The following is a 14,148-nucleotide window of genomic DNA, read 5'->3' on the forward strand; positions in this document are numbered from 1 at the left end:
CTTCTCTGGTTGTTCACACTTCCCCCAAATCCCTTCCAATTTATCCAAGAAAACAGGTTTTGGACTTTTAACTGTGTGACTTCCAGCTCTTCTCACGCATGAAGTGACTTCTAAAAGCAGAAAAAAATGCATGAAGTAAGGTAGGTATCTAGGCTTTACTTCTTCAGATGACTCAAACCCAACTCGCTGGATATTGCTCAGATCTCCCTAAGACATTCACCCTAAGGCACGCACCAAAGCTGGAAAGTTTCATCCCGGAATAAGAATGGGTAAACAAGGAAAGAATGAGAAAAGGAAAAATGTCATCCAGCCCAAGCTAAGCCCAAGCTGCTGTTAATAAATGCTGGCATGGGCACCCACCAGCTTGTGTACCTCTACATGACCCCCTCCCAAATGGTGGTCTGGCTTTTTTTTCAGGGTGTTAACTCCAGTGGGACCGTTACTGCACATAAAAGGAGCTATACGCTCAGGGCAGAGAAAACCAGACTTGTATTAGCTCCATTTTAGAGGAAGGTAAAAGGGATTCAGGGATTTAATTGCAACCATGACTCAAAGCGGTTCTACACAATGGAAAAAATATATATAGGCAGAAAAAGTGGTTTACAGGCTGTTCCCAGAATTATGAGCATGTCCTGCTGGTTAAGGTCTCCAGGTTTCAAGGTTAAAGTGCTTAATTTTATTTCAAGCTTTCTAATTAAACACCATTTAACTGGGCTTTCTATTTATCCTGCAATTTCTTTCTAGACCTGAGGCTAATCCTCAAACCTGCTTATTTGTTTTTACTTTCGTTATAACCTTATCAGTGATTAACCTGCAATTGCACTTAATCTTTTTAAAAGATTGCTCCGACTATAAATACAGAGAAGCTACCTGCCCTGTTTCTATCCAGAGGAAAACAACTTCCTCCATATTCAGATGTCTATGATGGGTTATATTATTCCTTTTGTAAGTTGATTTTTTTTTTATCTGAGACATTTGTCTTTAACTTCATACAGAACATTAAATCAGTATCACTTTTCTGAAAGACGTAACAGCACAGGCCACAAGGAATATGAATACCCCTCCAGTATAAAAAGTATATATAAATACTAAAAAGTATCTATAATTATATAAAAGTGTGTGTGTATATATCTCTATATTAAAACAGTGTATATATAAAGCCTCCTAAAGTAAAGATGCTACTTGTGACAGTGAGGCAAAACCTAATACATATATACCTAATACAGATCCAACAACAGCAAGCTCTGCTTCTTCCTTCAGCGGTTATCTGTTCCACTTATTTCACTCAAAAGCAGCAGGAGCTAAAATATTGTTGGAAGAAAACCTGGTTTCTATGACCGTGGAGCTCTCAGAAATCAGTTAATCAGAAATAGGAGTCAGGAAGGACACTGCAATGCAGAATTTCCGGGGTGCTGGACTGGCAATAAGCAACTGCCCAGCAAGATCCCCCAAATACTGCGTTAGTATTAGTAGAGAATCTCATATCGGATCAATCCAACACTTATCGACATCAAAGTGGAATGAGCAAAAGCTAATAAGACATGCAGTAAAGGTACATGGAGCATTACCAAATCCATCAAGAACATGACAAGGGCAGTGGAAAGAACAGACCTGTGATAAGTGTATGCTGCAAGATATTTAATAGGAACGACTGCAAAGGAGGCCCGCTGCAAATACAGCAAAACTGGTGAATCAAGGGAATTACAAAACTCAGCAGAAAGCCAATTTATGGCAACCTCCAAAACAAGAGGCACTAAATGAGCTGCTCATCGCCTTAGCCTACCTGTCATTTCTAAATAGTCCTGCACAGTAAATAGATCTGAGCTCAACTCCACAACCCAGCCTGTAAGCCCAACCCTACCTTGACCTTAATTATTACCTGGAGAATAATCTCTCTAAAGAACTAAAGCCATAAACAGATCACAGAGGAGGATAATTTCAAATCTACTCGTGGTTCCAGAATTACCAGTTATGTATCCATCAGCATCTAATGCTGCATGTTGAAAACTAAGACCTTCACGCAAGTATTTGCCATTTAAGAAAGCTTTTTTCCTTCCTTCTGGTGATGAAAAACATATTACAATTCTACTACTGCTATTACATGACCTCTGAGCCTCTAAAAAGTTTATTGGAAAATCTGTGAACCGTGTGTGGGGACTTTACTGGCTCTGTCGGTGCATCAGTGAGCAAAAAAATGGAAAAGAACTGGGATTTTGAAATAAATCCACAGCAAATGAATGGTAATCTACATGGTGTTTATTGTAGATATAGTGAATTATGAAAGCCATTACAGCCCACTATTTGTTTAAATGTTATTTCTAAACCATATCAAATCGCAGCAGCAAATCAGAACCCCAGTCTGACTTTTGCACGTTTCCTGGTTTGATTATATAAATATTTACCATCTAGTGAAAAAAAAACCACGTTGCACTCCCCAGTGAAACCTTCTACCAGCAGGAAACCGCTTGCAAATGACTGAGGATGAGAAATATTTAGGGAGGTTTGGGTGAGTCCAGGTTTTCCCCTGCAATGTCAAGGGCAGTAGTGGCTTCAGACCCTCCTGCTGTATGTTGGAGCTCATTAAATTTGTTTAAAAGAGAGCAAGCTATCATTAATTAACATACGTCCTGGCTTTTTTCTGCCACAGAAACCCATCTATTTTGCAAGAGAAGGGAAAAAACACAACAAAATAAGATGACCCCATAGGAGGTGAAGATCAGCCCCAGGCTGCTGATGGGAAGAAGGATCACCCACATATGGGGCGATGCTGGTGCTGACACCCTTCACGAACAGCCCGGCTGTCTCACGGCCAGACCTGTGAAACCTGCAGCGCCGCTCACAGTATTTGCTGAACACCTGAAAAGTCCCTTGGCCATGGCGCTGAGGCTGCTCCCTGTGGCAAAACCTGCCCCAGCTTTTCCTCCAGAGGATGGAAACCGGCTCCTCTTGATGGAGCCAGCTGTGCCGCAGAGACCTGGTCAGCCAAAACCTTGGGGAGGATCTGCATCGCTTCACCCGGCACCGTCTCGCCCCCCCACTTCTCACGACCTCTCAGGTCACCAGCAGCTCACTCTGCTCGGTGCTGACTTTGAGGAAGATGAGGCACTGGTCGTGCTGGAGGAAGATTGGACACCTTGAGCCATCAGCTGGGCGTGCTGGCTGCTAACCAGGAGTTTGCCTTCTCATCCAGTGCCCGGACCCAGCATTGGGAGAGCGCCTTTACAAGCCCCGTTTGCAGCGACGAGCAAGACCAGAGTGGCTTCTCCATGGGAAGCATGGCCAAGAGCCAACCGAGTGACCAAAAGGGGCTGGAAATTGGCTGCTGGAAACATGGCAGATCACTGAGGTCCAGCAATGAGCGCAGGGGATCACCTGCACAATTGTGCATGTTACGGGCTCTGGCCTGACTCTGAAACGCTGGCTGGGAGAGGAGAGCACTTACTGCACTTCTCTTTTCTGTCCCAGCTGGAAACCAACACGGCTTCTCCCTTCCTGCACTCGGTTTATCCCTGGTGCACCCATGGAAACCCAGAGCTGGAAGGGATCTCCAGAAACATCTCCTCATCCAGGATTGTGCTTCTCCATCCCTTAAAGATGCTCATCAAATCTCTCTGTAACAGCCACCAGCGACAGAGAGCCCACCACCTCCCTGGGGTGGCTGGCTGGCAGGAGGAACTCCTCTTCCCACAGGCAAACCCAAGGTGGTCTTGGCACCATGCGAGGACCCTCAAGCATCTCACAGTCTATACACACCAGGATGGACCTAGGCCTTCTCGTGACAGTGTGATTTGGTCTGTGCTCGGCTTATGAGCATAGTCCACATCCTTTTTGGATGAATCACTCTCCAGCTGCTGCTGACAACCTTGAGCCCAACAGAGAAACCTTGTTGGTTTTTTTCCCCCTCATTTCTGGCCAAGCAGTGACTCAGCTGTCAGAGGTGAATAACTCTTCATGTTTTATCTGAACACTCATTAACCATCCAGAGCCATAAAAAGCAATTTCTTCAGGGCTCCATCTCTGTAAGGCTGGATTTCGAAGCAAGAGGGCTGGCCTGACATTTAGTTCCGATATTCATAAAGACGCTCAATAAAAATATATCTCCAGAGCACGGAAGCCTTGTGTGGTTCTGGGTCATATGGCAGAGAGTTTTATCAACAGCGGGTGAAGGTCTAGGCAGAAAAGAAAGGCAGATCCTACCCACAGCACTTAGCGAAGCCTATAGCCACTGCATGGAAATCGTTAATGACAAAAACTTCTACCCCAGGTGTTTGCCTGACTCCTCTTCCTGCCCCAGGACCTACTTGTTTTTCATTTCTCTTCTTTTTCTTCTTCTTTCTCTGAAATCTCAGCAGCAAGGATTTCTTCATCCTCTTGTGCTGTAGAAATCACACGAATGGTGACTAAACTATCAGAAGATTTTGAGAATATTTCTTCTCCCAGGTGGGTGCGTGCTTTGTGGGATGTGACAGGCGATCTCTGGTGCACTGGTGATTTCGGTGGGATTGGACTGAAACTGGAACCCTGCAATAAAAAAAAAAAAAAAAAAAAAAAGGAAAAAAGCTAAAATCTACCTTAGCAGACCCTTGTCCACTACCCCCAAGCATGGCATCTGCACTGTGCAAAGCCCAGCAGGGGTTTTGCAGAGTTTCACAGCACCGGACCTCATCATCGGGATGTCAGCTTGCTGCCAGAGATGACCCCTGTGAGAAGGGCAGCTGGATTATATTCTGCACATCCTGAGAGAAGTGCACAGAGATGAGCACAACAAAGCTTTCTCACATCTCCTGCACTAGCTCCTGTTTTGCTCCTTGGAGTATCTGGAGGGGGTTATCTCAACAAAAGTTTGGCAGGAGTGTTGTTGTGAGGGAGCAGCCCTGGACTGCCCTGTCCTAAAGCTGCCTTTAGAGAGGAGCCTCAGAAACCTCACCTACAGACGTGCCATGGAGAGGGATGTCCTTCTAATGGGGTCCTACTAATCCCTTTAGCGGGGTTAGCTCCCAATAAGTGCACCCTCCAACGACAGGTCTTGTTACCACTGCCGTACGGAGCATGAGCACACGGTGCCACTGTTTACCGCTGCCTTTAATGGGTTATTAATTAGTGTTAAGCACCGTATTGTGTGAAGCCTCCTAGTGCTTTTGTGAAGGACTGCAGAAATGCAATTATGCTCAGCATCTCCCTGGATACTTACCCAGCCTCAAGGCCATTGTGTGCTCCCTATCAGCTGCTCTTTCACCTCCCTTTACATGTCCAGAGGTGATAGTCTGCATAATTCCATGCTGGGACGAGTAACAACCAGGTCTGCATGGAGATGCAATCTTTTTTATCAGTTTAGCAGACACTTGGAAGTTGTTAAAAAAAAAAAAAAAAAAAAAAAAAAAAAAAAGCAGGCTCATTTTCTTTTTCAGTTGCTCATGACAAAAAAGCAAGGGTGATTTCACTGCAGCTCATGCAGAGCCAGCAGGATGGTGTGCCTCTGCCTTGACCATGCCGTGAAAGCTTTGCAAATATTGACTGGCCTGTGGATGCTGGATGCCAGCATCACCCTCCGTGCCGCCAGCACATCGATTAATTACGAGTGGCTCTGGCTCTGCGGCACGGAAGAGATATTCGTCTGTGGCTATAACCCAGCTAGAAATTAGACTCAGGCTCAGCATAGCTGGGCAAAAAGTCAATGTATTTCCCTTTTGTGTTGCAAAACAAACCCCTGTGGGACAGTGACATTCTCCCAAGGCCGTGTGTAAGATGCCGGACCACCCCTTCCCATATGCCTGCACTACATCAGACCCCGATGACCTGAGCTCACTCCTTTAAGGCACCTTAAGGACACTCAGGCTCTGCAGCCAGCGGGGGGGAGCAGCGACTGGACACCTAATGAAGCAAAGCCAAACTGCCATCCTCCCCGCACTGACCTGCATCGCCTTCAGCTCCTTCAGCCTCCACCGGAGCTGCGCCAGTGGCCTTTTGCCTCCCATCCTCCCTGTGGCAGCCAGGGCAGCCTGGAAGAGCTTTGGGGTGTCAGCTTTTGGGGGGATGATCAGGGGGTCTCCAGGCGCTCTTTTCTCATCTTTGGGTTTATTGTTGTTTTTCAGCATTTTCCTACAGCAAGGTAAAGGAAAGATGATTTCAGTCCAGGGACATATTATACTAGCTGGATTTTATAATGCAGAAAAATCAGACTTTAAAAGGATGGGGATTTTTTACGCCTTAGAAAGGACAGAATAACAAATCTAAGTAACGCTAAAAACGAAAGCGAGTATTTTAATAGATTTTTAAACGAATGCACTTCAGCCTCGTTGGTTCCCGAGTTGCACCCGCTTTTAGCAGTGAAGCTTTGCAGCAGGGCTGGGCTGGCTCTGGGCATCTCCAGCCTCCCCAGCCCAGCGGCAAGGGATGGGTGCCCTCTGCCGAAGCGCAGCAGCTCCAGCCTGGCTCTTCTCCGGGGACACGTGCCTAAGGCCCGGTGCCTGCAGCAGGAGCTTTTCCAGGGCTTCACACAGAGAGAAATCTCCCCTGCGATCTTGAAACCCATACTCTGTTTTGGGTTTTTTTTTTCAAACCCCCACAGGCTAGAAAGCAGCAGGCAGATACGCACTTGGCCTTCTTACGCAGCAGCTTCTGAGACTCCGGGTAATGCACCAAAATCTCGTTCAAGTCCTTCTTATCCAAAATGAAAAGGTTAGCGAAGCCATGAGCTATGACGTTTGCTGTTCGGCGATTTCCCCCTCCTGCTGCCAGCAAGCTGAGAGAGACATGGTGAAACGTCAGTGTTGTTATTCACAGGATAACTTAATCCCCCTTTTCATGTCTCCATCCCTTTCTTTCAGAGGACTCAGTTTAATTTTCACCCCCAATTAAATTTTCCAAGCCCAAATTTTTAAGAATAATGGGAAACATTGGCATGGAGCGCTATATAAAAATTGATTTGCCTGTTCCAAGATTTAAATATTGCATTTTACACCAGCCTAATGTCTGCTGGGCTGTAAGGAGACAAAACCCTATCACTGTGTTACAAATTGGTACAGGACTTTACATGCCCATAAAATGGGCAGATTAATGGTTGGGGGGCTGGTTTAGTGCAACATCTTTTCTTCTTCATGTTCCCATCACTCCATATACCTCTGCTTGCTGTCCCTAGCTTCCCAGGCAGAAAACAGCATGATGATAAAAGTAGTGGAAAAGCTCCGAGAAAAAAGCTGTTATTTGTGTAGCAGATGCTGCTCAGTCTTCATGGCTCTCAGTCACAAAGATTAATTAGGGGGTTGCTGATCTCCCCACCTCCCACCCTCCTCGCCCAGAGCCCGCAAGCTGTATTTCCCTGGCCCCTGGCAATGCTTCACTCACCTTATTTCTCCAAACACGGATCCGGCTTTCAGGGTCACCAGCACGGTTTTGCCGTCAGGTCCCCCCAGCACCTGCACTTGTCCCGCTTGGATAATGTACATCTCACGGCCAATTTCTCCCTGCAGGGAAGATGCGTGCTGTGTGGGGTGCCCAGAAACAGGGAGACCTTATGGATGCCCTAACCTGCATCTTGCTGGAAACCCCCATGCCCATACTGCCCTCTCCAAGCTCTCAAAATGCTTTGTCCTGATGGTGCTCACTCCCAAGCATCCTCATCTAAGCATCCCAAAGTCTCCTCCAGCTCAGCAGGCTCTTCCCTGCTGTCCTGCTGTTCATGGCTGCAGCAGAAGAGGTCAGTCTTTACACAAGACCAGCTGCAACAGAGGATGGTTTTGTTCCGAATTCCCTCCCTGCTTGACGCCACGGTGATGGGCCAGGCCTGGCCTTCCCCGCTCTGCATTGCCCGGCCATGACACTGGGGATGGGAGGGCACCCAAGCATCTCTTTACCTTCTTACACACGTAGTCATTAGGCAGGTAGACCACTGATCTGAGCCGCTTCAGCATGTCAAAGATCATCTGCCTGTCGCAGCCCTGAGCCAAAACAGAGCCAACAGCACCGTTAGTCCGTGCCGGCACGGCAGGCTCCACCAGCCAGGACCCGCACTGCAGAGGTTACCTGGAAGAGGGCCACTTTGCTCACGATGTTGTAGTTCACGTCGATGGCGATGTCCAGCCTCATCTTGTCTGGCAGCTGCACCAGCAGCTCTGACTCATCTGTGAGACAAAGCAGAAAACTGGCTGTTTCCAGCCCTTGATCCAAGAGCATGTGCGTGGTGTGGCAGCGTGCTGGTGGCAGAGGGCCGGAGCCAGCTCACCCAGAAGGGTCTCCTCCAGCCTCTGCCCACCCAGCAACCTGCAGGTCTAAAGCCAACGGGTGATGGAGAGCCGCCCTTCATGTTATCCCTGCCCTGACAGCTCTCAGAGACAGACCAGTGAGCCCAAGCCAGCATCTTTCTTGGCCAGGAGAGCAGGTGTAGAGGTCCTGCCTGATGATTTACTGGTAGGGTGAGCTAGTGGGTTTGCTGTTGGACACGTTCTGGCCAGCAATTGCCAGTCACTGCCCTCTCCCCAGGGACCAGCGGGTGGGATGCTGGACTCAGTGCACTGTGAGCGATGCCGGGTCACCATGGTGCTGTGACCCGCTGGCAGCCTGTATACTCTATAGGTGGGCAAAAAAAGCCCCTATAGCGAAGAGTAAAACAAGCCAACCCCCGCCCCAAAACTGTAGTGCTATTTGACAGTAACGTTTCTGCAAAGCAACTGCAGTAAAACACACGCGATGCAAGTGTTGATCCTTGGAGTGGTTGGATCTCACCTAGCATGCCTTGCGAATGCCACGTGTACTCATACCATGTTTTCACCCGGTTCTGAACAGTTTTGGGAATTTTGTAGAAGTTCATGTATTTAATGGTACTGTCCATGCAGCTCCGATAGTAAGTTTGCCCCGCGGTAGCGGCACCAACCACATCTCTCATCTGAATGGGAGGAAGAGATGTTTTAATCGCTGTCACTTATCCATCACACAGGCTAAGCAGTCTAGAGCATGTATGCTGAGTCCTAACAGCATCTGCCAAATACTTTTTGTCTTCCACCAAAGCTGAGCAGGTCTTCACATGGGGAAAACAAACCTGGAGATGCAAACTTGTGGACCAACCCCATGAAAATGTTCCCTACCTGAGGCTGGGAACCCCCCACGACTCCCACTCACCTGCCCTATCATGATGGAGAAAGCAAAGACGCCCGTGAAGTAGTTCAGCAGCTGGAAGACGATCTCAAACAGTGTCTTGGGGTCCGGCAGGCCGCCGATGGTGATGAGGGTTTTGACTGCCCAGTAGTAGCAGCGGATGTAGCTGGGAGGAAAAGAGAAGGCAGCTTTGAAGGCGTTTCTAGCGTGAAGGCCTGTTTCACCCCTCAGTACCAAGCTCACATCCTCTGGCCACGGCAAGCCAGAGCCTGTTGAGTGTAATTATGGGTGACAAAGGGAAAACTAAGGGGCTGCAGACTCCCCACCACAGTTGCAGGTGCTTCTGGAGATGTTACAGGAGCAGGGGGACATAGCCACCCTCCACAAACCTCCAACAGCCCTTAGCTGCTCTGGCTACTCCCGCTTCCTGCTTCTTAACAGCTGTACTACCATAAACCAGCAACGTATTTGCAGCAACATTTACACTTTTAGAAATAGTCAGGGGGAAAAAAGGGTTTGAGAGTAAATTGTTGGCATAGGACTCAGGAGATGTCGAGCAAATTCTTGATTCTCTGGTCTTGGGTACTCCTTTGGATGTCATAGTTACACATAGAGATACAGATATGTATATCACACAAAATAACTATGTAGCAGCAACATTAACGTGAGAAGCTGAGTGCTCAAAGGGAAGGCAACACCCACACTAACGCCGCATGGGTGACAGTCACCTGTCCCCACCTACACCCACACCTCATGGTAAGTCTTTAATGCACTCACACGTGCCTTTTTACAGGAAACTCATTTACTGCATGGTGCTAAACTAGCTAAACATTACTCAATATTTTATTTTGCCCATGTTGTGAAACACACAGGTATGGGCATTTGCTACAAGGCAGCATTCAGCTCGTGAGCCGAGTACTCTCCCTGTGGCATCCATCACTGACAATGCAATGGACATTTAATGTGGAAATGCCGTGGTGAGGGGACAGGATGGCCACCATCCCTGTCTCGCATCCTGGGAATGAGGGCACTGGGCTGGTCCAAAGGGCCTGACACACGGCACCTAGGACATACAGCTTCAAGCCTCCATCCTGACCTGGCAGCAGGTCAACATGAACAGAAACAGGGCTGACACTGCCATCCTGCTCGGCCAGGGAGCATTCCCTTGCTCCCCAGCACCAGGTTTCCAGTTTTTCAGCCTCTTCAGCTTGCCATTGTCTTCCATCTGAGCCCAGCTGCAGCCTCTTTGTCTTGCAGCACCATATATTACTGCACATCCCATCCCTCCTGTCCCTGCCATTCTCCCTGGCTCTGCACCTTCTCCTGGCACCCCCAACCCTTTGCTTCAGGGTTTTTTATGAACCCAGCTGCATCCCTTCTTGCTCCAGTTCATCACAGCAAGCTGTGCTATGTGAGGACCCAAGCCCTGGCTTGTACCTGTTTCCTTCCCCATCATAGACCCAGGTGGTAGAGCCCAGTCCTTCGTAGGCTGATGCCCAGTAATAGAGGCAGGAGTTCACGTGCAAGCTGTACAGTAAATAGGCAGTGGTCCGGATCACTCTGCAAAAAAAATAATAAAATAGGAGAGAGCAGGAGGGGAGATGATAGGGTGTCTGCTGGGAGGAACACATCAGATCCACCCCTGGCATCACAAGGAGCTTTGATGCGATGAGCCAAGTGCTGACCATGCAGGTCCTGCCAACGCAGGAACCACAGAGCACCCAAATGTGCAGCCCCACTGCTCCCTCTCGAAGCCCTGCAGCTCCTGAAGTGCCAGAAAAAGCAGCTTATCTGCTGGCGGCTCCTCTTCACTGCCAGCACCCCTGTCTCAACTGGGTCAGGGAGAGGTGATCCTACCCACGTGGGCTCCAGGACCTCCACGTTCAGCCTGCACCAGCCAGTGCCCCTGTCAGCTGGTCCAGGGACAGCGGGAAAATAAATCAGAAACCCAGAACAGGTGCACATCAAAGCGAAACCTTCTTCCCCAGTAGCAAAGAGCAACTCCATGCTCTGTCCCTCCCTCCCTTCCCCTCACCTGTAGATGTATGCCTTGCTCAGAATAGCCTCCAGGCGGTTGTTGAACTCGAAGAAGGCCATGTACTGGGAAGAGAAGGAAAGCAGCATGCTCCAGCTTCCCGCGGCACCCACCAGGAGAGTTACATCCCCATAAAACCCCGCTCCCTCTCCATTTCCCTCCTGCAGCCCCTCTACAGCATGAACTGCCACGGACAGACTTGGCTCCATCTGTAAGTGCCCTGCTATTCAAATGCGAGTGTGTTTTAGGATTGAAATGAAGTGTTTGACCAACAACCCTGTAAAGCCTTTGGTACAAGACTTCTGTCCATTTTACAATCATCTCATCATCATCGATGAGTCTAGCAAGCCAAAGCTTACCCAAAACAGTATGGGACTTCTTCACATCCACTGCAACTGGTGCTCCGCCTGATTTTATAAGCTCCAACTCACCTTCAGACAGCGAGGAAAGCGCAGGAGCGGGTTGACACCAACTTTGAAGTAGAAGAAATCCAGGGGCAGGAGGCACACCACATCCATCTGAGATCGACACAAAAAGAGAAACTTCTCTGAGGACCTGCAGGCATGGTTGGGTGGAGCTGCAAGCCACAGTTCAGATTAAAGATTCAGAATAATAAATAAAAGTATGTCGAACCTTAAAGCGTTGTGATCGCAGGTAGTTCTCTTTCATGGCCTTTTTATCAGTCTGGTTGGATTAGGAGAGGGAGAGAGAGAGAGAGAGGAAGATTGGTCATTGCTTGCAGACTGGAAAGTCATGACCAACGTGGTCCTGCCTGGCTTTCCTCTTTCGCAACATGGAAGATGCTCCCTTTGTGCCCAGGAAGGGGAGCAGAGCAAGAGGAGCAGAAGACTGGTTGTATGCCATCTTCCCATTCTATCTCAGGACATCCTGTGCTCGTTTTGCATCCCAGAGAAAGCCCACCGTGGTGCCAGCACCACAGAAGTCAGGGTTTACAGGAGAAACCTCCCTGTCTGAGCATTCGTATGGGCAATGGGAAGGCTGTACCCTCAAGGTTTTATTTTTCACAGCTTATTTAATTGGGTACGGAAACAGAATCAAGGGCTTTCACTTATCTCAGGCACGTGATCTATGCATTCAGATTGCAATCACTTTTGTCATATCGCTAATGCATTCTGCCTAGCTGTGCTCCTGAAAATTAAACTCGGAGCGTATGGCTGTGCTGGGGACGGTCGGCGTGCACCTCACCGTGCTCTTGGCAGGACTGCCCTGCAGAACATCACCCTGCAAGCATCCCTACCCAGGAACGGGGCCGCCATAGACCACGTGCTTTCTAGATGGGCTGGTATCGACTTCAGGGGAAAAATACGGAAGTTTGGCAGACAAAAAGACAGCCGGCTTATCCACTACATGACAGGAGAGATGCTTGCAGTCCTCCAAGAGTGGACACAGCCCTGATGGGAGAGCTCAGGGAGCTCAATTCAGAGATCAGTGACCAGCACTATCCATGCCGCTCGGGGTGATGGGAGGTCCCCGCAGCCAGTCCCCGGCGGTGGGACGTAGCGACCGTGCTGCCACTCACTATTATGTCTCCTCCCTGGACGAACTGCAGCCGGGTCTGAAAGACGAGGATGTCCAGCAGATAGACAAGGTCGCAGAGGTAGTCCATGAGCAGCCAGCAGTGGATGTTTGCCGGTGTCTGGTAGGGGAAAGCCCAGCGGACGGGGATCAACCAGCAGTTCCAGTTCCAGGCCATGACAACGAAGAACAGCCACAGCACATACATCAGATCTGTGCACAGGGAACCAGACTGTGATTAGCCGGGCACATGTCCCTTGTCCACGTGAATCCACTACACAAAGGGGTTTTCATCCCCTGCCCTGCCCTGAGTGCAAGGAGGAGACCCAAAGGAGGTCTCTTATCGACAGCATTTAATTGCTCGTGAGCTGGGCTCTAGACTGAAAGTGAATACCACTGTTTGCAGAGCACATTGCTTTTTATCAGAAAGCCTCTTCTAATTTTGATGGTTATACTAGGTTTGCTTTTGCTTTGCTCCCACACTACCAACTTTCTTGCTTTTTTGGGTGGGCTTTTTTTCCCGCTTGAGGCTGTGCTGAGCTGATGGCTCGCTGTCCAAGCCTGGGGGCTTCAAAATGGCTGTGAAATAGCAAAGACTAAGGAAGGAGCTGGGTTCCTGTGGGGTGCCCACCTGACAGTGGATTTTTCTTTTGTGATTGTTATTTTTAATTGGGGTGTCCACACCACAGGGACAATGTTTGCCCACTAAAAAGCCTGAAAAGCAGAAGGCTACCCCTTCCCTGTCTGGTCATGCTCCTGACACCCACAGCTATCAGGAAGTATTTAGGAATGCCTGTGCCTCGCAGGGGAATTTAAAACTCTGGGGTTTAGTAGACAGGTGTAAGCTAAGTTGCTCCTTCCTTACTTGTCCTCCCTTCTCTACAAGGTCTCATCTTTTACACCTCCTCTCCTCCTCACCCCCTGTCCCGCAGCCCCACCTGCTTGCCCCCAGCCCAGGTGTGTGGCTGTGCTCCCTCACTCACTGGTGAACGGGTCGATGCTGGTGGGGAACCGGTAGTTTTTCAGGTGGTCCAGCCAGGGCCGGTACTTGAACGTGCAGCACAGCATTTCGCAATAGTGCTCATCCCCTGCCGGGTTGTCCCCCTCCGGCTCTGCTCCTGGGGGAGGCACTGGTGCTGCCGCAGGCACCAGCTTGGCAGGGGCTGGAAGAAGCCATGCAGTTATTTCTAATGGCAGAAAATCCTCTTACAGCAATTTGTTCTAAGGTCTTTTAAGCTGTTAATAAAGCAGCTGTTTCCCTGAAAACACAGCGTGTGTGGGGACGCACTAGTCAAACGCTCCCAGCCCCACTCAAACTCACATGCCACAGGGCTGTCATCGTCTGAGGTGACATCGGGGTCGGTCAGCTTCTCCTTCACCTTCTCAGTCCTCTCTTTGAAGAGCTTCACCAGCTCCTGGAGCCGGTTGTTGATGATGGTGCTGCTCAGGCTCGTGGCTGAACCGATGCGCTCGGGCAGGCTGAGAGG

The 14,148-nt window shown here is 49.2% G+C and overlaps 1 protein-coding gene across 4 annotated transcripts in view; it reads right to left on the bottom strand.

The window, feature by feature from the left end:
• Positions 1 to 1,854: 1,854 nt before the first annotated feature.
• Positions 1,855 to 14,148, bottom strand: part of CNGB1 (cyclic nucleotide gated channel subunit beta 1) — a 42,976-nt gene continuing 30,682 nt past the window's right edge. For all 4 annotated transcript variants that reach the window (XM_049805815.1, XM_049805814.1, XM_049805812.1 and 1 more), the window contains 15 exons: positions 13,983 to 14,140; positions 13,645 to 13,824; positions 12,666 to 12,874; positions 11,759 to 11,809; positions 11,557 to 11,643; positions 11,126 to 11,190; positions 10,528 to 10,650; positions 9,115 to 9,256; positions 8,722 to 8,881; positions 8,023 to 8,120; positions 7,854 to 7,937; positions 7,345 to 7,463; positions 6,596 to 6,742; positions 5,913 to 6,099; positions 1,855 to 4,521 (listed from right to left, as the gene is read on the bottom strand). In XM_049805815.1, the coding sequence (XP_049661772.1) occupies positions 4,309 to 4,521; positions 5,913 to 6,099; positions 6,596 to 6,742; positions 7,345 to 7,463; positions 7,854 to 7,937; positions 8,023 to 8,120; positions 8,722 to 8,881; positions 9,115 to 9,256; positions 10,528 to 10,650; positions 11,126 to 11,190; positions 11,557 to 11,643; positions 11,759 to 11,809; positions 12,666 to 12,874; positions 13,645 to 13,824; positions 13,983 to 14,140 (2,023 nt within the window). In that variant the 3' untranslated portion in view covers positions 1,855 to 4,308. The remainder of the gene's footprint in view (positions 4,522 to 5,912; positions 6,100 to 6,595; positions 6,743 to 7,344; positions 7,464 to 7,853; positions 7,938 to 8,022; positions 8,121 to 8,721; positions 8,882 to 9,114; positions 9,257 to 10,527; positions 10,651 to 11,125; positions 11,191 to 11,556; positions 11,644 to 11,758; positions 11,810 to 12,665; positions 12,875 to 13,644; positions 13,825 to 13,982; positions 14,141 to 14,148) is intronic.

Source organism: Accipiter gentilis, chromosome 7 (assembly GCF_929443795.1).
Source record: "Accipiter gentilis chromosome 7, bAccGen1.1, whole genome shotgun sequence".
Taxonomy (NCBI): domain Eukaryota; kingdom Metazoa; phylum Chordata; class Aves; order Accipitriformes; family Accipitridae; genus Astur; species Astur gentilis.